Source organism: Onthophagus taurus, chromosome 11, assembly GCF_036711975.1.
Source record: "Onthophagus taurus isolate NC chromosome 11, IU_Otau_3.0, whole genome shotgun sequence".
Taxonomy (NCBI): Eukaryota; Metazoa; Arthropoda; class Insecta; order Coleoptera; family Scarabaeidae; genus Onthophagus; species Onthophagus taurus.
The window spans coordinates 32950651-32974068 of NC_091976.1; the positions used below are offsets into that span (position 1 = coordinate 32950651).

The 23418-nt window shown below is 31.6% G+C and overlaps 2 protein-coding genes across 3 annotated transcripts in view; one reads left to right on the forward strand and one right to left on the reverse strand.

The window, feature by feature from the left end:
• The first annotated feature begins 151 nt into the window (after positions 1-151).
• On the forward strand, positions 152-22933 carry LOC111425034 (DENN domain containing pinstripe). Its single transcript, XM_023058785.2, has 13 exons — positions 152-426; positions 484-596; positions 653-1071; positions 1306-1375; positions 1439-1796; positions 8553-8752; positions 8808-9975; positions 10030-10147; positions 10204-10454; positions 14424-14682; positions 14736-15124; positions 15183-15378; positions 15433-22933. The coding sequence occupies exons 1-13, from the start codon at positions 351-353 to the stop codon at positions 15626-15628; spliced, it is 3813 nt and encodes a 1270-aa protein (XP_022914553.1). The 5' UTR covers positions 152-350; the 3' UTR covers positions 15629-22933.
• Positions 22922-23418, reverse strand: part of LOC111424985 (exportin-5-like protein Ranbp21) — a 10535-nt gene continuing 10038 nt past the window's right edge. Inside the window, exon 7 of one of the 2 annotated variants that reach the window (XM_023058731.2) lies at positions 22922-23375. In XM_023058731.2, the coding sequence (XP_022914499.1) occupies positions 23244-23375 (132 nt within the window). In that variant the 3' untranslated portion in view covers positions 22922-23243. The remainder of the gene's footprint in view (positions 23376-23418) is intronic. The other variant, XM_071200110.1, reaches the window with a different exon arrangement.

Below are 23418 nucleotides of genomic sequence, written 5' to 3' on the forward strand. Positions count from 1 at the left end.
TAGACGAATTTAAAATTGTAGAATTATGACAATTAACATAAAAGACCTCCTCATAACATTTCCCATCCTTTTTTAATCAATACAAAACAATATTTCCATCCCTTTTCTTTTTCATTGTATTGACGGCCGAGTAGAAAATCGAAATGACGTCATGTTTTGACGTTTGACGTCTTGCCATGCTAAAGCTGTTAAAAATAAAATAAAAAACAGAAAGTTAAAATAGAAATAATTAATGATTTAAAGAGCGAAACGTAAAGGAAAGTTGTTTAGCAGGAGCTGAGTGAGAATGATATTATTCTGGTGAATCGTAAAATCTGTGTTATTAATAAATTAAGTCGATTGAAACGGAGATGAACAAATTTGCGGATTATTTTGTAATTTGTGGATTGGATTATAATTCAGGATTGGAATCGGATAGATTTACGGGTAATTAAGTGATGAAGACGTTAATTAAATGTTAATTGGTTTATTTTATTTTCTTAGTAGATGATAATTTGCACACTTCACCTTTGGAACGGCCTTATAAATCTAAAATTTTAGCACATTACCCCGAAAATGTTAAACATAATCCGTTTGATCCGGCAGCTGTGGCAATGGTAAAATTAATTAAATTCTACAAAAATCAATATAATAAATAAATTTATAATTTTAGTTTTGTTTGCCAAACGGTCTCAGATTTAGAACACAAAAACACTCGGTTACTCAAGTACCTAATTTTCACTCATTTATGATAACGAGAGAAGATGGAAAGCGTTCATACGGATTCAGTCTTATTTTTTATGAAGAAGTTAAAAACCGAGATATTTGTAGTGCCATGCAAACTTTACAAGCTATGTATGTTACCGAGTTATCCAGTGGGTTAAAACCGAAATCGATACAAAATCAAACAATAACACCCCAATCGAGATCACTGCCAAGACATTTTAAATTAAGCACTCCAAGTCCTGGAGGAGTATCATTAACTTATTACGATATAAGTAACGATAAGCTATTTGTATCAAAAAGTATTGGAATTATTTGTCAAATTCCTTATGTTCAGGCAGCTAAAACGTTTTTAGAGAATCTATACAGGTTAGTATTACATTTTTTAACTAACACACATTTTTTTAAATTTTTGTTAGGTTATGTTTTTATGTTATGTCAAGGAGTCATGTTGACAATGTTGTTGCCATGACAACTTGGTAGATCCTTCATTAAATCCCCATGGCAACAGTAAATTATAACATAACCTAACAAATGTGTGTTAAAGAATTATAAATGTAAATAACAATAATCTTAATAATGCTTTCTAATCTTTTTGCTTAGATGTGTCCCCAAAAGATCTACCCCAGTAGGGCTAAGTTTAGAAAGTTATATATTTAATTTATTATACGAGGTATCATCTCTATTTTATGTAATCACCTCATAAATCTAAAATTAACCAAATTATTCTTTTTAGGTTGAAACACCATCACCAGGTCGAAGCTTATTAGTTCATTTACCACCTTGTGATCCAAAACTACCGTTAACAAACGTAATACTCCAAAATCCTAGTCCTATCGTTGAATTACCTCATTTCGATTATTCCTTAAGACTTATGTTTCTTTGGTTAGGCGTTGATATCGTCGTTCAATTATTTACCTGCCTCCTCCTTGAAAATCAAATTTTATTAAGAAGTGCCGATAGTCAAAGGTTAATGGTGGTCGCAGAAGGGATCACTGCATTGTTATTTCCATTTTCTTGGCCACACGTTTATGTTCCAATATTACCAGCGTCGTTACATCACTTTTTGGACGCTCCTGTACCGTTTGTAATGGGTAAAATAATATTTATAATTAATAATAATTAAATTGAGGTTATGTTGATATAGAAATGTCAATAATTTAAATCATAACCTCACTTTTGAAAAATTAATTAAATATGCAGTTAGTCACAAAAGTTTACATACACCAAGTAAATTCACTCCAGTTAAATAATACGTCATATTATTGATGATTTCGTTTTAAAAATATTTATTACTACCTGAATGTAGAGAATTTTGAGACATCATAACTATTTTATCATAATACAATCTAAGAAAAAAATTTAAACTAAAGCTAAGTTTCCACATGTATGGATTACTGGTACCAGTTCATTTGCATTTATTTCTACTTTTTGGCGCCAAACGTGTTCGTGCAACTAAAATGAACAAATCCGCTAATAAACCGTCCATAAAATGGACATCAGAACAAATAGTACTATTTCTAGAAACGTATAAACAATATCCTTGTTTGTGGAATCAGAAAATTTGACAATATAAGGACCGACTGGCACGAAATGAAGCTGTCAGAAGGATAGTTGAAATTATGAAGAAAACAGTTTCTAATTTTGACGAAACCTCGGCAAAAGCAAAAATACAAAGTATACGAAATGCGTATACAATTGAATACCCTAAAGTACTTCACCATAAAGCACTTTACATATAAATTTAGAAATTGTGATACATATATTACAAGGATGTAGAAGAATCTAAAAATCTTAAAGTTGCTTGCAATTTTACGTGAGCTGAAATGGCATCTCTCATATGCGTATGTTGTTTTTGTATTTTAGAGGATACTTGCCTCAACAAAAACATGAAACTCTCTTTAGGCATTCTTAAATGATTAAAAATCTTCATGGAATAATTCTCTAATTAAAGTACTAGACGCACCTAGGTTATTTCTACATGCAATCCACGATCTATCCCAGCAACTATGTTTTTGGTTTTTTTTGTTAATAACGTGTGCAGTTCCAAGAAGCACATTTGGAGTACCATATTGATGCGAAGTACATCACTTGCCGCCATTTTTATTACTGTGCCAGTACACAATTATAACATTTATGTGGCAACAACTTCTGGTGTCACTAAACTGGCTTCGTACTGGCGCCAGTTGCATGTGGAAATTTAGCTTTAAATTAACAGCTCACAAAAGTCTACATACACATGTATAAAACTTGAAATTATTAAGTTAATCATAGTCAAATACAAAAATTTTAATATTTTGTAGGTCCACCTTGGAAATTGAGAACTGCGTGGAGTCATCTTGGCATAGAAAGAACAAGATTCTTTGTTACACTGATTGGTATTTTAGTCCAAGCTTTATTTAGCGCATCGTTTGTTGGATTGCTTATTCTTATATTTTCAAATATGCCTTGAAATATTTCCAAATACCGTCTATGGTCCATGATATCATCAATAAAAATCAAATTTCCTAGCCCACAAGCCACCATTGAGTCCCAAACGATTATCAACCCTTTACCACGTTTAAAGCGGCCCTTACACGATTAATAATATTGATAATACCTTAGCATATTGACAATGTAAGGTGAAAAATTTTATTGATGGAGTATTGATAAAAACCCGGATTTTCTGATTTTCGGGCATCAATACTGAAAATTGGAGGGGATATTGGCAATACTATTGACCATGTAGGGTTGGAGCCAATATTTCCATCAATACTCAGTGTATGAGTAATAAACTCAACACTCAAAATTAAATACCTACTTTTATTTAATTGTAACAATAACAAAACATGTGTATCAACACACTGAAAAACATATGTTATTTTAACCCTTTAACGGGCAAATTATTTTTTCGTTTTTAGAAACGATTTAGTTGTGGTAATGCAGCTATTTGACCTTATTGATAACTAGTCTCTATAGAAGCCACTAACCATTAAAGGGTTAACCGAGATGATTTGAAAACAAGTTTAATTTTTATTTTCTAAATTACACTCAGTTTAGTTCAAGCCGCGCGCCCGTTCAACACGATGATGATACTGTTGGTTCATCCTGTTCATCCAGCTTTGCTGATAGTTGCTGAGGACATTATAACAGAAAACTTCAAGTCTTCAAAATTTCTTCCTGTGGCCAAATACCTCAGGGTTAAGGCTAATCTTTCCCTAACACTTGTACTTTCTCTTATATTGCTATTCTATCTTCTTCAAAAATGGTTCAACCATCTGTAACAGTTGATTAAAGGAACTTTCATCCATTCAAACGTAGTTCTTGAAATCATCAACATTGCAGAGGTTGATTTCTGTCAACAGTACTAGATAAGAATATTCATCTCTCTTCTTCAACCATTCTTTCATTCCGTATTTGCGTTTCACTCGAAGAGTAGTTCCAAGCGCCAAAATAAAGCTACGCAAGCTTTTGTACGTTTTTATCCTTATTTGGAAAGGAAAAACTAGCAAATAACCCAGTAAAACTACGTAGATTCACCCTGTTCGTGGTAAAAAGGTAACTTATTGACAAAAGTATTGACAATAATATTGATCGTGTAAGGTTGGGAGCAAATTTTTTGCTTCCATTTCTTGGTTTGCTCTCCGTCAAATTTTTCCTCTACCATCCGATCCGAAAATATACTTACTTTCGTCAGTAAACAGAACTGTTTTCCAAAATTCAAAGTCACTTGCAGGATAACTTATAGCAAATTCAATCCTTTTCTGTCTGTTTTGTTGAGAAATCAAAGGTTTTTTTCATGGAATTCGTCCATTAAATCTATTAAATCTTAACACTCTACATACAGTTTCTGAATGGTCGATTTTGTAGGTAGCTTGTTGAATTTCTTCTGCCAGTTGAGGAGCACTTGTTCTGGCATTTTCTTTCATCCGTTTTAAAATTGTACTAATAGTGCTAGACATAGACTGATGTTGCTCGACTTTTGCCAACAGTTCACTTTCACCATATGATTTCCGCTCACTTCTTAACTTTATTATTATGGTGAACTTCCTGTGTAAGCTGTTTTGTATCAAATGCGTAACTGTATGTTGACTTTTGTGAGGGTTATCTATCAGTATTAAATTTTTTGCTCCGTCTATGGAGCATTTGATTTAGTTTTATTCTATGTGGTATGCTCATCAATAAGCACAAGTAGTTTTAAATGTAATACAAAGATTAATTTAATAGTCTTTATTTCTATATCGCTATTTTAGGTGGTGTATGTAGACTTTTGTGACTAACTGTAAGTACGAAGGCTTTCACGGCCGGTGTTAATTAAACTAAAACTAGAACTAACACTATAACTAGAATTAACATTAGATCTAGAACTAGAAACTTTCGGATTTAGCCGTTTTGAGAGACGTGCGGCTAATCCCGAATGTTTCTAGATCTAGGTCTAGTGTTAGTTCTAGTTTTAATTGTTATTCAGGTATATTTTTATTGAACGAAAAGCAGAACAAGACTAGACCACAACTAGACAACACTAGACCGAGAACTAGAAACATTCGGGTTTAGCCGCACGTCTCTCAAGACGGCTAAACCCGGATGATTCTAGTTCTAGGTCTTGTGTTAGTTATAGTGATAGCGCTAGTGTAAAACTAGAACTAACTCTAGAACTAGAAACATTCGGGTTTAGCCGCACGTCTCTTAAGACGGCTAAACCCGAATGATTCTAGTTCTAGGTCTTGTGTTAGTTCTAAAGCAAAACTAGAATTAATACTAGAACTAGAAACATTCGGATTTAGCCGCACGTCTCTTAAGACGGCTAAACCCGAATGATTCTACTTCTAGGTCTTGTGTTAGTTCTAGTGATAGTGCTAGTATTCGTTCTATACTCTGTTTTTAAACCAGGAGGAGTAAACGCGAAAGTCAAATTTACACTAGGAAAAATCACCAGAAAATATCACTAGATATTTTGGCGGTAAATTTAAATTAATAATAATTATTATTTATTTATTTACTTATTATTGTATTTATTTTCGTTTGTTATCGTCAACACTAAACATACAAATTATCATTGAAGTTATGAGTGTATTTATTTCAAAATATAATAAAGAAGGGTTTAAGAACACAAAATTTACAATAATGACACGAAACTGTCGAATTGTCAATAACCTAACCTTCAAAATCAAAATTCAAAATTGCCTGTGTGTGAACCTTCCTCGCATTCAACCAATCACGTGCAAGGTCAATCTGGTGACAAATTTAAAATACTCCTCCTGGTTTAAAAACAGAGTATAATTGCCAAAGAAAACTTCAAGGTATAATTAATGTTTGTAAACAAAACTAACCTTACCTAACATTCCTTCACGCTATAATTGACATTACAAAAGAAAACTTTACGCTATAATTGCCATTACAAATTGCCAAAGAATACTTCATGGTATAATTAATGTTTGTAAACAAAACTAACCTTACCGAACATTCCTTCACGCTATAATTGACATTACAAAAGAAAACTTCACGCTATAATTGCCATTACTAATTTCCAAAGAAAACTTCATGGTATAATTAATGTTTGTAAACAAAACTAACCTTACCTAACATTCAGCGTCTGAAGACACAGGGCTAAACCCGAAACTTAAAAATATACAACTTAGCGCTGAATAACAATTAAAACTAGAACTAACACTCGCACTAGAATTATACTCTGTTTTTAAACCAGGAGGAGTAAACGCGAAAGTCAGATTTACACTGGGAAAAATCACCAGAAAATATCACTAGATATTTTGGCGGTAAATTTAAATTAATAATTATTATTTATTTATTTACTTATTATTGTATTTATTTTCGTTTGTTATCGTCAACACTATACATACAAATTAACATTGAAGTTATGAGTGTATTTATTTCAAAATATATTAAAAAAGGGTTTAAGAACACAAAATATACACTGACCGGCAAAAAAAACCGGCCACCAAAATGTAGCCACAATTTCAAAGCTGGCTTACTCGCGAACCACTCATTCGATTTTGATGATTCTTTTTTTGATCGAAACGTTGATTCTTCTGTAATAATCCTGCGATAGAAATTTTTATTCGGATATTAATTTGAGCATATACGGGGTGCAAGAATGAGAAAACCTTTTTTTCCCGAAATTTGTAATACCCTATGGGGTGCAGCTGCTACAGCAAAGGGTGTTAACTGGAATCAAATGGTAGCCCAATCTATTCTGAGCATTTTATTTTTTTATTCACTCTATTATCTCTGTTACTAATGAAGATGCAGTATTTTCAAGTGATCGCCTGTGAAAACAAGACGAGTGACAATAGTAGCTGATGACCGTTTTATTGTTCTAAGCAATCGTAGAACGACAGCTGTAGAAGCTCGGTGTCGTCTTCAAATGGTGCATGTCGTTGATGTCAGTGAGCAATTGCGGTAAACTCTTCTTCAAAAGCAATTTGTAACTTTTGAAGGTTGTCCGGTAGGACAGGACGACGACGAATGCGTCTCTCAAGTTGGTCCCAAAGATATTCGATAGGGTTAAGGTCCGGGCTGCACGCGAGCCACTCTATCCGTTCAATACCCTACTTCATCAAGGTATTCGTTAACCACACGTGCTACGTGCGGTCGCGCATTGTCATGCATTAGCATGAATCCGTCACCAATAAAATGGGAATAGAACCTCCATGGAAAGGTACTCTTTCCGAAATGGTGTAGGTCGCAAACCTTTCATTACGACGTCTCCACAGTCACTCTCGACCATCAGGTGACCGGAGTTGTTCCATTCCCTAATTCATACGTATATACGCGCCCAAATTGAAGACGTGCTCGCCGATGTCTCTGGAGCAGCCGAGGTCTTTTGGCAGGTCTTCTTGCAGTCAGATCACTTTTATCAAGTCTTCGATGAATAGTTCTTTCACTTACGCCAACCCCACGCACCATCTGAAGAGGGTGCCGAGTTTCTACAGCTGTCGTTCTAAAATTCCTCAGAGTGTTTAGAACAATAAATCGGTCATCAACTGCTGTTGTCACTCGTCTTCTAGCGAAACCTTGCCGCCTAGTGAAATTTCCTGTTTCCACATATTGGTTCCAGGCATCCTGAACTGTTGTTCAGGGTACACCCAACGTATGGGCAACGTATTGCTGACTTTTGCCATCCTCAATTAAAGTAACAATAGCCGCAACATCAGTTACTGACAACGGGATTGCTATTATGTTAAAAGACTGTAAAAATCTTTAACAACTGTCAATCTACTATTCGAAACAAATGACATACGCTACCTAGCGCGCCACCTTAGATTTTTTTATGCTTGCTTGTCTTGTTTTTATAGGCGTTCGCTTTAAAACACTGCATCTTCGTTAGTAATAGAGATAATAGAGTGAATAAAAAAACAAGATGTTCAGAAAAGATTGGGCTACCGTGTGATTCCAGTTAACACTATCTGCTGTAGCAGTTGCACCCCACAGGGTATTACAAATTTCGAGAAACAAAAGTTTTTCTCATTCTTGCAACCCGTATATGCTCAAATTAAAACCTAAATGAAAATTTCTATCGCAGGATTATTACCGAAGAATCAACCTTTCGATCAAAGAAACAATCATCAAAATCGAGTGCGCGGTTCGCGAGAAAGCCAGCTTTGAAGTTTTGGCTAATTTATAGTGGCCGGTTTTTTTTGCCGGTCAGTTTACAATAATGACACGAAACTGTCGAATTATCAATTACCTAAACTTCAAATTCAAAATCAAAATTGCCTGTGTGTGAACCTTCCTCGCATTCAACCAATCACGTGCAAGGTCAATCTGGTGACAAATTTAAAATACTCCTCCTGGTTTAAAAACAGAGTATAGTTCTAATTTAATTAATTAAATAATTTTTAACTGATGTTTAGGTTTATATGCTTCATCTGAAAACATAAAAGTAGCCTCAGAGGCGAGTTTATGCTACGTAGACATCGATAAATGCAAAGTACAACTTCCGGAAGAAATGCCGGCGTTTCCCAATCTTGACTCATTTTCGGATGAAATTAATTGTACTTTAGATAAATACGGAGTTCATACACCTAACATTGAAAATACACGCAATAATCAAGTATTATAATCATATTTATTGTTAATTTTAAAGTTTTAACTCATTTATTGTTTAGGATATTATGTCACGGAGTTGCACACTCCCTGGGCGACCACAAAACCGGCGTAAATTATCAATTCACGATACTTTAGATACTGATAGGCCTCCATCTCCACCTGGTTCAGCACGATCGGAAGCTTTACAAAGAATAGCCGATATTGTACGAAGAACCGGTGTGGCTTTAGATCAAAACGATGCTCCTCAACAACCGACGGATTCTTACATGGAAGATTTAAGGTTTAATAATTCAATTCGTGAAATTTTTTTGAATCGTTTCGTTCACATTTTTCAATCGTACGATAATTTCGTAATTTTTCCCAATCAAAGTCGTGAGGATTGGCTTAATAATCGCGATACGATGCAGAATTTCGATAAGGCGTCGTTTTTATCCGATCAACCCGATCAACATCGATTATTTTTATGGCGCTTTTTGGAGTCGCAAATGTTTACGACGTTCGTTGATAATAAAATTTTATCGCAATGGGGCGAAATCGACAATAATTTGCAAATTTTCGATACTAGAATAAAAATTTTAAAGGAAAGGTACGGTGGAGAACATTTTTTGACGCGATCTACATACGAACCGTGCACGAGCGCGCATGATACCCAAAAATTATTAGATCGTAGAATGACGAATCCCGATTTCGAATCGCCGTATCCTAAAGAAATTATGAACCATCCAAGTTCGATATCGCGCACTTTTCCTTTATTAGACAAAGAAATTTTGAATAAAACCCCAATCGTTAATAAGGGAAGTATACCGAGGGCGAATGCTTTAAAGAAAACGTCTTTATTTTCGTTTAATTCGCGCACAATTAATTTAAACATTGAGAAATGCGAGAAACAAGGGATTAATCAATCGGATATGTCGCCCGCTTTACTTGCGCAAACTAATTGGAGTTTTGTTGAGAAATTATTAAAAGATTGTAAGGTTAAAACGAAAAGGATGGTTTTGGCGAAATTGGGAGCTGAAGGAGTTACGTTATCTAGTACTAATTGTATGGATAGTTCTGGGTCGGTTGAGGAGAATATTTTAGTTGCTTCATTGTGCGATTTTTTGGAAAGGGTGTGGTCGCATGGGGTGCAAAGGAAACGAGGAAAATCTGCGTTATGGTCCCATTTGCTTATTTATCAAGAGTATCATCAACCAATTAAAAAATTGGATAATCAACATTTATCACCAGGTTAGAAATAAATTCTATAATAAAGTTTATTTTATTAATAAATTTATTTTTTAGCTGATATTTCTAGGTTAGCTTTAGGAATGGAAAATTGGTCAAGTAGTAGTAGCACAGAAAATAAAAACATGAAATGTGAATTACCACCACTTCCAGAATCTCTTTTATTCGATATCACGTAAGATTATCAAATAAATCAATAAATATTAATAATGAGATAATTTTATGATACAGGAACGTTCAAATGATGTCAGATGTAAAAAGTGGTATTGGAATGGCTAGAACTTGGGTTCGGCTTGTTTTGGAAAAGAAACAACTTTCAAAACATTTCCGAATGTTACTTTCGGACCAAAACATCTTAAAAACGATTTATAAACGAGCGGCTTTTCTACGATGCGAAGAGGAAAAAGAACAGTTTTTATATCACCTTTTAAGTTTAAATACTGTTGATTATTTTTGTTTTACTGGCACATACCACACCACTGGTAATTAAATTTGTGTATTTATTGCGGTGACCAAAGTGTAATGATATAGTGTTAGTTCTCGTCTTAGTTTAATAACAACATAAGAATAACAACTAAAACTAGTACTATCACTATAACTAACACTAGAACTGACACTAGACTTATACATTTAGGTTTAGGTGTGTTTAAAGAATATACAACTAAATCCGAATGCTTCTAGTTCTAGGGTTAGTTCAATAAAAATACACAACCTCGCGCACTGAATCACAATTAAAACTAGAACTAACCCTACACGTAGAACTAGAAAGTTTCGAGTTTAGCCGTGCGTCTGATTAGATTTTGGAACTTTTCGCTTTATTTCTAAAAAATGTTAACCGTTAGAAGAAAATTTTGTTATAAATTATTCTTTATTAATGTAATATCAACAATTTTAATGCAAAACATTTTCTTCTATCGATTATAGTCTTTGGGTAATGATCAATTTTCATAATATGAGTCATATATTTTGACATTTTGAAGATTTTCGCCTTATTTTTAAAAAATGTTAACCGCTAGAAGAAAATGTTGTTATAAATTATTCTTTATTAATTTAAAATCAACAATTTTCATGAAAAACATTTTCTTCTATCGATTATAATCTTTGAGTAATGATCAATTTTCATAATATGAGTCATATATTTTAACATTTTGACGATTTTCGGCTTATTTCTAAAAAATGTTAACCGCTAGAAGAAAATTTTGTTATAAATTATTCTTTATTAATGTAATATCAACAATTTTCGTGCAAAACATTTTCTTCTATCGATTATAATCTTTGAGTAATGATCAATTTTTATAATATGAGTCATATATTTTGACATTTTGACGATTTTCGGCTTATTTCTAAAAAATGTTAACATCTAGCAGAAAATTTTGTTATAAATTATTCTTTATTAATTTAAAATCAACAATTTTCATGCAAAACATTTTCTTCTATCGATTATAATCTTTGAGTAATGATCAATTTTCATAATATGAGTCATATATTTTGACATTTTGAACATTTCCGCTTTATTTCTAAAAAATGTTAACCGCTAGAAGAAAATTTTGTTATAAATTATTCTTTATTAATGTAATATCAACAAATTTCATGCAAAACATTTTCTTCTATCGATTATAATCTTTGAGTAATGATCAATTTTCATAATATGAGTCACATATTTTGACATTTTGAAGATTTTCGCTTTATTTCTAAAAACTGTCAATAGTTAAGAGAAAACTTTGTTATAAATTAATCGTTATTAATTTAAAATCAACAATTTTCATGCAAAACATTTTCTTCTATCGATTATAATCTTTGAGTAATGATCAATTTTCATAATATGAGTCACATATTTTGACATTTTGAACATTTCCGCTTTATTTCTAAAAAATGTTAACCGCTAGAAGAAAATTTTGTTATAAATTATTCTTTATTAATTTAAAATCAACAATTTTCATGCAAAACATTTTCTTCTATCGATTATAGTCTTTGAGTAATGATCAATTTTCATAATATGAGTCATATATTTTGACATTTTGAAGATTTTCGTTTTATTTCTAAAAAATGTCAACAGTTAGGAGAAAACTTTGTTATAAATTATTCTTTATTAATTTAAAATCAACAATTTTCATGCAAAACATTTTCTTCTATCGATTATAATCTTTGAGTAATGATCAATTTTCATAATATGAGTCATATATTTTGACATTTTGAACATTTCCGCTTTATTTCTAAAAAATGTTAACCGCTAGAAGAAAATTTTGTTATAAATTATTCTTTATTAATGTAATATCAACAAATTTCATGCAAAACATTTTCTTCTATCGATTATAATCTTTGAGTAATGATCAATTTTCATAATATGAGTCACATATTTTGACATTTTGAAGATTTTCGCTTTATTTCTAAAAACTGTCAATAGTTAAGAGAAAACTTTGTTATAAATTAATCGTTATTAATTTAAAATCAACAATTTTCATGCAAAACATTTTCTTCTATCGATTATAATCTTTGAGTAATGATCAATTTTCATAATATGAGTCACATATTTTGACATTTTGAACATTTCCGCTTTATTTCTAAAAAATGTTAACCGCTAGAAGAAAATTTTGTTATAAATTATTCTTTATTAATGTAATATCAACAAATTTCATGCAAAACATTTTCTTCTATCGATTATAATCTTTGAGTAATGATCAATTTTCATAATATGAGTCACATATTTTGACATTTTGAACATTTCCGCTTTATTTCTAAAAAATGTTAACCGCTAGAAGAAAATTTTGTTATAAATTATTCTTTATTAATGTAATATCAACAAATTTCATGCAAAACATTTTCTTCTATCGATTATAATCTTTGAGTAATGAGCAATTTTCATAATATGAGTCATATATTTTGACATTTTGAAGATTTTCTCCTTATTTTTAAAAAATGTTAACCGCTAGAAGCACATTTTATTATAAATTATTCTTTATTAATTTAGTATCAACGATTTTCATGCAAAACATTTTCTTATATCGATTATAATCTTTGAGTAATGATCAATTTTCATAATATGAGTCATATATTTTGACATTTTGAACATTTCCGCTTTATTTCTAAAAAATGTTAACCGCTAGAAGAAATTTTTTTATAAATTATTCTTTATTAATGTAATATCAACAAATTTCATGCAAAACATTTTCTTCTATCGATTATAATCTTTGAGTAATGATCAATTTTCATGAGTCATATATTTTGACATTTTGAAGATTTTCGCCTTATTTCTAGAAAATGTCAACAGTTAAGAGAAAACTTTGTTATAAATTAATCTTTATTAATTTAAAATCAACAATTTTCATGCAAAACATTTTCTTCTATCGATTATAGTCTTTGAGTAATGATCAATTTTCATAATATGAGTCATATATTTTGACATTTTAAAGATTTTCTCCTTATTTTTAAAAAATGTTAACCGCTAGAAGAAAATTTTGTTATAAGTTATTCTTTATTAATTCAATATCAACAATTTTCATGCAAAACATTTTCTTCTATCAATTATAATCTTTGAGTAATTATCAATTTTCATAATATGAGTCATATATTTTGACATTTTAAAGATTTTCTCCTTATTTTTAAAAAATGTTAACCGCTAGAAGAAAATTTTGTTATAAATTATTCTTTATTAATTCAATATCAACAATTTTCATGCAAAACATTTTCTTCTATCGATTATAATCTTTGAGTAATGATCAATTTTTATAATATGAGTCATATATTTTGACATTTTGACGATTTTCGGCTTATTTCTAAAAAATGTTAACCGCTAGAAGAAAATTTTGTTATAAATTATTCTTTATTAATGTAATATCAACAATTTTCATGCAAAACATTTTCTTCTATCGATTGTAGTCTTTGAGTAATGATCAATTTTCATAATATGAGTCCTATATTTTGACATTTTGAAGATTTTCTCCTTATTTTTAAAAAGTGTTAACCGCTAGAAGAAAACTTTGTTATAAATTATTCTTTATTAATTTAATATCAACAATTTTTATGCAAAACATTTTCTTCTATCCATTATAATCTTTGAGTAATGATCAATTTCTATAATATGAATCATATATTATGACATTTGGAGATTTTCGCTTTATTTCTTAAAAATGTTAACAGTTAGGAGAAAACTTTGTCATAAATTATTTTTTATTAATTTAAAATCAACAATTTTAATGAAAACATTTTCTTTTATCGATTATAATCTTTGAGTAATGATCAATTTTCGTAATATGAATCATATATTTTGACAATATGAAGATTAACTCCGAAACTAATCGAGATGTCTCAAAATCTAATGTTTCAAAATTCGAATGTTTCTAAATCTTTAACAGTTTCGAGTTTAACCACACGTCTTATAAGATGGCTAAACATATTATTATATTTATTTCTTTAAATCATTGCTTTTGATTAATTAATTTAATAATTTTTAGTGATAACTTATCGTATAGTAATTGTGCCAACAAAAAGAGGAACAATAACATCCGCAAACGTATGGTTCGTAGCTTCCGGTACACTACTTGAAACCGGAAGATTATCCGTGCCAAGAAACGCGCTTAATTTCGAAATTAAACACAAAAATCTCGGAGTTTTAACCACACTACGAATTGGCCATGATAATTCCGGGTTATCGGCGAAATGGATGATCGATTACGTTTTGGTTCGCAATGAAATTACTGGCCATACTTATCAGTAAGTTAAAATCAAATTTAATAAATTAATTTAATAATTTTTTTTTAATTAAGTTTCCCGTGCGGTCGATGGTTAGGAAGAGGGGTGGATGATGGCTCAACTGAACGTTTACTCGTTGGTACATTAATAAAACAACAAACCGATGATGAATCTGGATCGTCTTCTAACCCTGGAAGTTTAAAAAAGCGAAACACAATTCGTAGCCAATCACCTGGCCCACCAAGAAATGAGTTTAAACCATCGCAAATCCAACACATGCTTGGTGATTGCGTTAATAATATAGTAAAATGGCATTATAGGCGTAGTTCAGAACGAAATACTACACTTACAGCTTTGTTATGTGGTGATACCGGATTGGTTAAGTGTTTAGAGTTGGTGTTTTTGCTTGGGTTTCGATCGGCTAGATTATTCGTTTTTAATCATTATCTTTGGGATTATTTTGGTATTAATAAATTAGGTACTAGTTTATTATTAAGTATTAATGTTGATGAAATTTTTAGTAAGAGTTAAAGAACAATTTGAATATGATTTAATGGAAGAAACCTCGGGAAATCGTTCAATTTCCGTTGAAAGAAACCATCAAGAAACCGTTGCAGTTTGGCGATGTTATTGTCATTTAGTCGATGAAATCCAATCGGGGAGTAAAGCGTTAGGGAAAGATGGAAAATTCCAATTATTTATTTGTTTGAGTGTTAGGTAAAGTGGGTTAAATAAAATAAAATTATATCGTTTAATTTTAATTTGTTTTAGAGAACATTTGTTACACAGGATGTTGTTGCCTATGGCTAATTGTAAAGTAACGACGGAAATGTACGAAGAAAATTCGTTTTTAAGGAAGCAAGGTTTATTAACGTTCTTACGACAAATTTTATTGCCACTGGACGAGTTAGATGTCGTCTTGGAAAATTCGGTTACTCACGGAATCCCTTCACCATCAACACATTAATTAACGAGTCATTTGTTCAAGACAAATTATTAGTACAAATAAGAATTTTTCCTTTTTTTTTTTGATTTGAAGAATTAGATGATAATAAGTATCTAATAGAAAATTGTGTGTTATAACTTATAACTAATTAAGATGAGTTAAAATGAGTTGAAATTGAAGATGGTAGAATCTAAAAGGAGTGTTATATCATAGTTTAATAGAAATGTGAACAATTTAACACTGAATAATAACTAAAATTGAAGCTAATAGAACTAACATTAAACATAGAATTAGAATCATTTAGGTTTAGATGGATGTGTCTTAAGATGGGTAAACTCTAATGTTTCTAGTTCTAGATCTAAGTTTGTTTTAGTGTTGGAACTAAAACTGGAACTAATTCTAGATTGAGTTCAATAAAAATATAAAAAACCCCGGTATTGTGTAACAAACTTGTACAGGGTGTCCCAATTTCGATGTCCGCATAGGCTATCTCCGAAACTAAAAGAGATAGAAAAAAAGTAGCTTACATGTCATGATCTCGTTTTTCGAGAAAATGCTAATGCCGAAAACTCCGAACAGCTATCGTCTTTTGTTTTCGCCCTATCGGCAAAAACTGAAAATTTTACAAAAACGACAATCGCGAATATCTTACTTATTATCAAAGATGGAGTATTATAAATAAAACATTATATGGGCAACTTTTTACGAAGAATTCAGTGGCGTAGGTAGAATTTTTTTCCCATCATTTATTTTCGAGATTTTAGACGTAACTTTATTTTTTTAAATGGAAACCATAGTTGGCTATGACTTAAAACAATTTGTTATTTTCTTCTGATAACAAATATATATAGTTTGTGGGGTATATTTCTTATGGTTATTGAATAATTAACAAAAATTCATTTTGTTCTGTCTAAAACTAATGTATGTATTTAAAAGTTAATGTTGCTATGGTGATAACCATACATACTATGATGGAACATAATGTATCAAATAATTACCAAGGTTTGTATTTAAAAATTTGATAACAACTCTGGCATTATGTGCTGGTACGAAGCACCAGCATGTTAAGTGTCAAAGTATAACAAAACTGAATAAAACTTTACAATGAATTTCGAAAATTATGAAAAATGTAACATGATGGAATGCTATATGTTATCAGATAAGAATGCGATGTTAGCCGCGGAATTTTATTTCACAAGATATCCAGAAAGAAAACAACCGCACGAAAAAACCTTCAGCTGATTAGCAGAAAATTTAATAGATATTTGGTCCTTTCCCAAACCACATACAAAAACATACCAAAATGACCTGCAAGAGTCCTAAATAATCTGCTGTTTGTTCAAAATGTTATCTGGACCGATGAAGTCTCTGAGTGTTCAAAGAAGATTGGGGTTTAATGTATGGTGCCCCCTTTTAGATAATAGAATTTTGGCATATAGTATCTACCATAAAAACTTAAACTCAGGGAAATACCTCAATATATTAAGGCAGCACATTGAGCCTTTGGTCGACAATTTGCCACTAAATATGTCTCAAATGATATATTTTCAATATGACGGAGCACCAGCACATAATGCCAGAGTTGTTAGTGAATTTTTAAATACTGCCATTGTTGTGACAGCCTACCCGCAAACTACGTCACACCATTTTCCACGTCCAGCTGTTGTTATGGTCTATGCGTTTGCTGTGAGAGGTTATATCCTAGACGTATTCATATTAGTTTTGAAGTTTTATGTTTTTAGACGTATTAATGTCCTTCATATAACCTCTAAAAACATAGACAGTTATCTACCAGGCGTGGCAAATAGTGTGACGTAGAGTGCGGGCAACCAACCCGTAGTCGACTACAAAAATAGAATGGATGTAGCAGTCCTGTTAGATTCTACTGTCCTTGCTACAAACTTTGGCAATAATTGGAAACAATGCTTTCCCTCATGGTATGGTTATCACCATAACAACATTAAGTTTTAAATACACACAATAGTTTTAGAAAGAACAAAAAAAATTGATACATTATATTCCATCATAGTATGTATGGTTATCACCATAGCAACATTAACTTTTAAATACATACATTAGATTTAGAGGGAACAAAATGAATTTTTGTTAATTATTCAATAACTATAAGAAATATACCCTACAAACTATATATATTTGTTATCAGAAGAAAATAACAAATTATTTTAAGTCATAGCCAACTATGGTTTCCATTTAAAAAAATAAAGTTATGTCTAAAATCTCGAAAATAAAAGATGGGAAAAAAATTCTACCTACGCCACTGAATTCTTCGTAAAAAGTTGCCCATATAATGTTTTATTTATAATACTCCATCTTTGATAATAAGTGAGATATTCGCGATTGTCGTTTTTGCAAAATTTTCAGTTTTTGCCGATAGGGCGAAAACAAAAGACGATAGCTGTTCGGAGTTTTCGGAATTAGCATTTTCTCGAAAAACGAGATCATGACATGTAAGCTACTTTTTTTCTATCTCTTTTAGTTTCGGAGATAGCCTATGCGGACATCGAAATTGGGACACCCTGTACTAAAACTAGAACTAACATTAGACCTAGAACTAGAAAGGTTCCAAATGTTTCTAGGTCTAGTGTTAGTTCTAGTTTTAATTGTGATTCAGTGGAAGGTTGTTATACAGGGTGTCTCACCTAACTGGTTCGTTAGAACTTTTTCATTTTCTACTATTCGTAGAGATTTGAAATTTTGGTAGCATGGGTTGTTCATTCGGAACTTTCGATCTAAAATACTTTCAAGATTGCCGCCACTTCCGGTCTACCGGAAGTAGACCATAACTTCGCTATTTTAAATGGAATGCTATAGTTTTTATTACACAGTTTAATTGTACATAAAAAAGCAGGTTGACTTTGATAAAAGTTATTGGTACCTAGCGTTTTTTGTTTTCGAGTTAGTTTGGTTTTAAACTTTTTTTGGTAAATTTCAACATGCTCTTTAAAACTCCATATCTCAGCCAAAGTTCATTCAAAAAAGATCTACTTTGGCACGATTACTATTCAGATGTTGTCAAATAGATTGCCATTTGTTGTATCGGAGTATCTTATACAGGATGGTCAAAAATTGAATTACTGTTTCTCCATATTTAATGGCGAGAAAGTCGAAAATTTTAAATGGAACGCCCCATATTTTTTTAGGCTATCAGGAAGAGAATCTAATTCTCTACAAATTACCTATACACATTCCCATACCTATTTATTGTAGTTTGCCTCATATTGCGATATTTATTAAAACATGCACGAAATGCAGGAAACCGTTTGTATTTTTATTAGAAGGCCATAACATTTTGACAGTTTTTTCTTTAATTTATTTCTATTATTATTTGTACTATTAACTACGATTGATAATCTATTTGACATTTGACTATTACTACGTATGACAATCTATTTAATTAAAAACACTAGGTACCAATAACTTTTATGAAAGTCAACATATTTTTTTACGTACAATTAAAAGGTGCAATAAAAACTATAGCATTCCATTTAAAATAACGAAGTTATGGTCTACTTCCGGTAGACCGGAAGTGACAGCCATCTTGAAAATATTTTAGATCGAAAGTTCCGACTGAACAACAAATACTACCAAAATTTCAAAACTGTACGAATACTGGAACCTAAAAAGTTCTAACGAACCAGTTACGTGAGACACACTGTATATTTTTATTAAACTAACACTAGATCTAGAACTAAAAGGAGAACTAACACTAGAACTAGAAATATTTGGGTTTACTTGTGCGTCTGAAGACGTTTAAACCCGAATGTTTCTAGTTCTAAATCTAGTATTAGTTCTACTTACAGTTCTTTTTTAGCAAGTTCAGTTGCAATAGCTGGTGCAGCTTCCCTCATAGTCAAAATTGGCAATAAATATCCATTGCTTTTACTCCCAATGTTCGATGAAATCCAATTAACCGTTGAGGATCTCTCAAGACCAGAAAATCCAGCTGGTTTAAGTATCGCAGGCAAATGGTTATTTCAGGTAGATAGCTTTTTCCTAGGCAAACAGTAGTTCGTTACAATTTTATCATTTAATGTCTAGGCAAATACTTTTGGACAAGATAAATCGTATCTGTCTAAGCTTGTTTTAGGCAAGTACTATTTTTTCGATACAACAATGCAATATATAGTAGAAACCACGAGAGCTGGCAGTGACAGATCGCTTAAAAATGGTATGAATCAAGATATGGAGGTACGACTTAGATTATTTCACCACATACATTTAAATGTAGGTTATGTTAGTAACGGAGGTTATATGTCAAACATTGTCAAAGATATTATTTAATGATTTTCCTTTCAAAGGAAACATTTTCGGCTTGTGAAAACACAAACAGATTCATGACAACGCTGACAAGACGTTTCGATTTGAGGTTATAATTATAGAGTGACATCCCTTAGAAGAACAGACGTACTTTTTCGACGTGGCCATTTGAATTGTACAGCAGACATATTAAACTAATGCTATCTCTTTCTATCACACATTACTCTCTAGCGGTTTGTGAACTACGTATGGCATTTGTAAGAGCGGAAAACGATGATTTACTGCCAGCTCTCGTGGCGTCTACTATAGATAGTTCCTAGTCAAATACTGACTGCCTAGGCAAACAGTAGTTCGTTACAATTTTATCATTTAATGTCTACGCAAATACTTTTGGACAAGTACCATTTTTTCGATACAACAATGCAATATAGAATAGGTACCTGTTCACAATAAAATGAAGCAGTTCCTATCGTTATCAACCGAACTTTTCTTAAATTAAAGTCACTAATGAGTGTCAAACGAGTCAAATTATTTGCGTATCATTTTCAAAAAATGCATAACAGTTTCATATATTTTTATTAAGTTTAATCTTTGATTATATATAATATGGATTGAGCCAACAAGCTGACATATAATGGGCGTGCGTTAATTTATAAGATAAAAAACTATCAATTAGAAGTAACATTTATAATACTTACAGGTGATGTGAAACTGTATTATCGCGAACTTTGCACACGAAACAATACATTTTTAAACATAACGGTGTGACTGGCTGTGACACAACAAAACGATAAACGTCAAATGGAAGAGGTTTGACACTTTTGTGCGCATGCGCCCGTCTGTTTAGTACCGTTTTATGTCTATCTTTGTTACACTTTCACATTATCGCTTTCCATCTGCGTCTATTCACCTTGAGCCACATTTTTGTTAGTAGATATATTCAGTTAGCTCAATCCATATTATATATAATCAAAGAGTTTAATAAAAATACAAATAAATGATTTATTTCTTGAAGACTTAAATACTAAATAAAAAAATTTTACTTGTTTTGACATTTATTGCTGGAATTGCACATCATCATATTTTTGAAACAAATGTGGCGTTTTGACATCCCTTGCCCAGAAAACAGTGACTGTGAAGTGTAGGCCCAAGGTTTATATATAAAAGGTTGTCTAGGTTCGTACGCAACCATACTGCGCATTACGTCACATGTGGAAAATAATACCGCCAAGCAATTCAAATTAAACAAATGCATGGAGCACCACATGGCCATGAGGTTGCGTGCGCAATCCGTGATCGCTTACGTCACGAAACACTCCTGCTCTTGCCCCTCGCCCACAAACTAAAATCAAAGTATTGCAGCATAGGAACTTAGACAACCTTTAATATATAAACCTTGGTGTAGGCCTCCCTTAAAGAAATAAAGCATTCCTGGGGTTGGGTTGGTTTAAAGAGCTATTTGCCTGAAAATATTTTAGCCATATGCTATTTACATAGGAAAGTAGAATTTAGACTGAAATTAATGGAATAAAACTATTTGCCTGCGACATAAGCACAATTCGCACGATTCTTAATTTTCCTGCACGATTTTTATCAAGTCGATTACACCTTTCTCTATAAATCAAACCTGCATTAGAAAATAGTTTTTCTGAACAAACAGAGCTTTATGGTGTGATTAAGTATCATTTAGCAAGCTTACTTAAAATGCGAAATCCATCCTTATTGGTACTCAAAGCCCACCATTCATATGGATTTATACTTCTGTCAGCGTCGTAGATTCTTCAAAACATGCCTAAAATAATTTATAAGTTTCCGAATCGACATTCCCACTTTCATTGTCTAAACGAGGTCTTTTCGATGCCATTTCTGGATCTGAATCATCATTTTCGTCGTGAAAGAAGTCTAATTGTAAGAACTTTGAAAGTTCTAAAAGAAAGTTCTTGTAGCGAGGATCGAAATAAAAATGTCGACAAGTAATATGTGCATCTTTCATTAGGTACATGATTAATGACACTGTTCTAGATATTACATCTGACATAGGTGCATGTGGAACTCGTTCTTTTTGTTATTTCTTCGAGAGCTTCAGAGCTTCATCAATTCACGCTCCTTGATTCTGAGATATACACTGAAATTGCTCTTTTTTGTTCAAGTAGACACTCCAGTAGGTAATATGTTGAGTTCCAGCGAGTTTAAATATCTTGAATCAGTTTATGTTTAGGCAGTCCGAGTTCAGATTGAGTACTTTCAAGTTTTGTATATCCCGTATATCCTGTGATTGAAATGTGTCACAAAGTGACGGGCATTAGTCAGAGTTTCTGTTATTGGAGGACTATTTCTTAATGCATCATTTATCACCAACTGGAGAGTATGGATGAAGCAACGCTCTCAAGGAAGTATCATTATCGTGAACAATCGACATGATTCAATTAAGTTTTCTGATATCCAGTGTCCTGTGCAACTCAGGCTAAACCCAAATGTTTCTAGTTTTAAGTCTAGCGTTAGTTCTATTTTTAGATTGTGATTCAGTGCTAGGTTGTATATTTTTATTGAACTAACACTAGATCTAGAAGTAAAAGTAGAACTAACACTAGACCTTGAAACATTTGGGTTTAGCCACACGTCTCAAAAGACGGCTAAACTTGAATGTTTCTAGTTCTAGTAATAGTTCTAGTAACATTCGGGTTTAGCCATACGTTTTTTAACCCGTATGTTTCTAGTTCTAAATCTAATATAGTCTTTTTAGATTCTACCATTCTTGATTGAAACAAAAAAAAAACAAATTTTGATATCTTTGAATACTCATTGCTTTAAGATGATTTAATATGCCCTTCTTGCCAAATATAACGATTTAATTGTAGAACAAAAGTTAACTAATGAGATTTTAAGTTACCAAGAATCTAAAATGTTTTTATTTATTTTACTTTTCCTATATCTTAATCTTATGCGGAATAAAGTAGTTTTTTTTTTAAGTAGGAACTGTAATAAGGAAGTTTATGTCATGTGATCTGTGTTGTATGTGATAAGAAATAAACCATATTTACTTACATATTTGTAATTCTATTAATTTTTTATTTTTCTCAATTATTACATAAATCTTAATATGTCACATCAGTAGATCCATAGTAAAGTTCTTTATATCAAAAAAGCAAGGACAAATATTTAAATAATTACCAAAAAATAGTTAAAAAAAGAAAACAAAAAAAATCTAACAAGAAGTATGTACAGAATATAATAGGTGAATTCCTTTTTCTTCAGACAATCTCAAACAACGGTGGAATGTTGTACAAATTAACCAAAAATAAATTAAATATTAATAACGAACGACGACGCCATTTTTTTTATGTTTTTTTAATATGTATTATGAGTTGAAAATGTTTCTTAAATCCGGCACGACTGGTTTCGGTTCAATTTTTTTTGGAATCACAATTGTTGGCAAATCATGGATTTTTACTTCTTTTTTAAATAATTGTCCCACACTTTTTCCCATTAACTAAAAAAAATCAACACAATTAATAACAAATTAAAAAAAATGT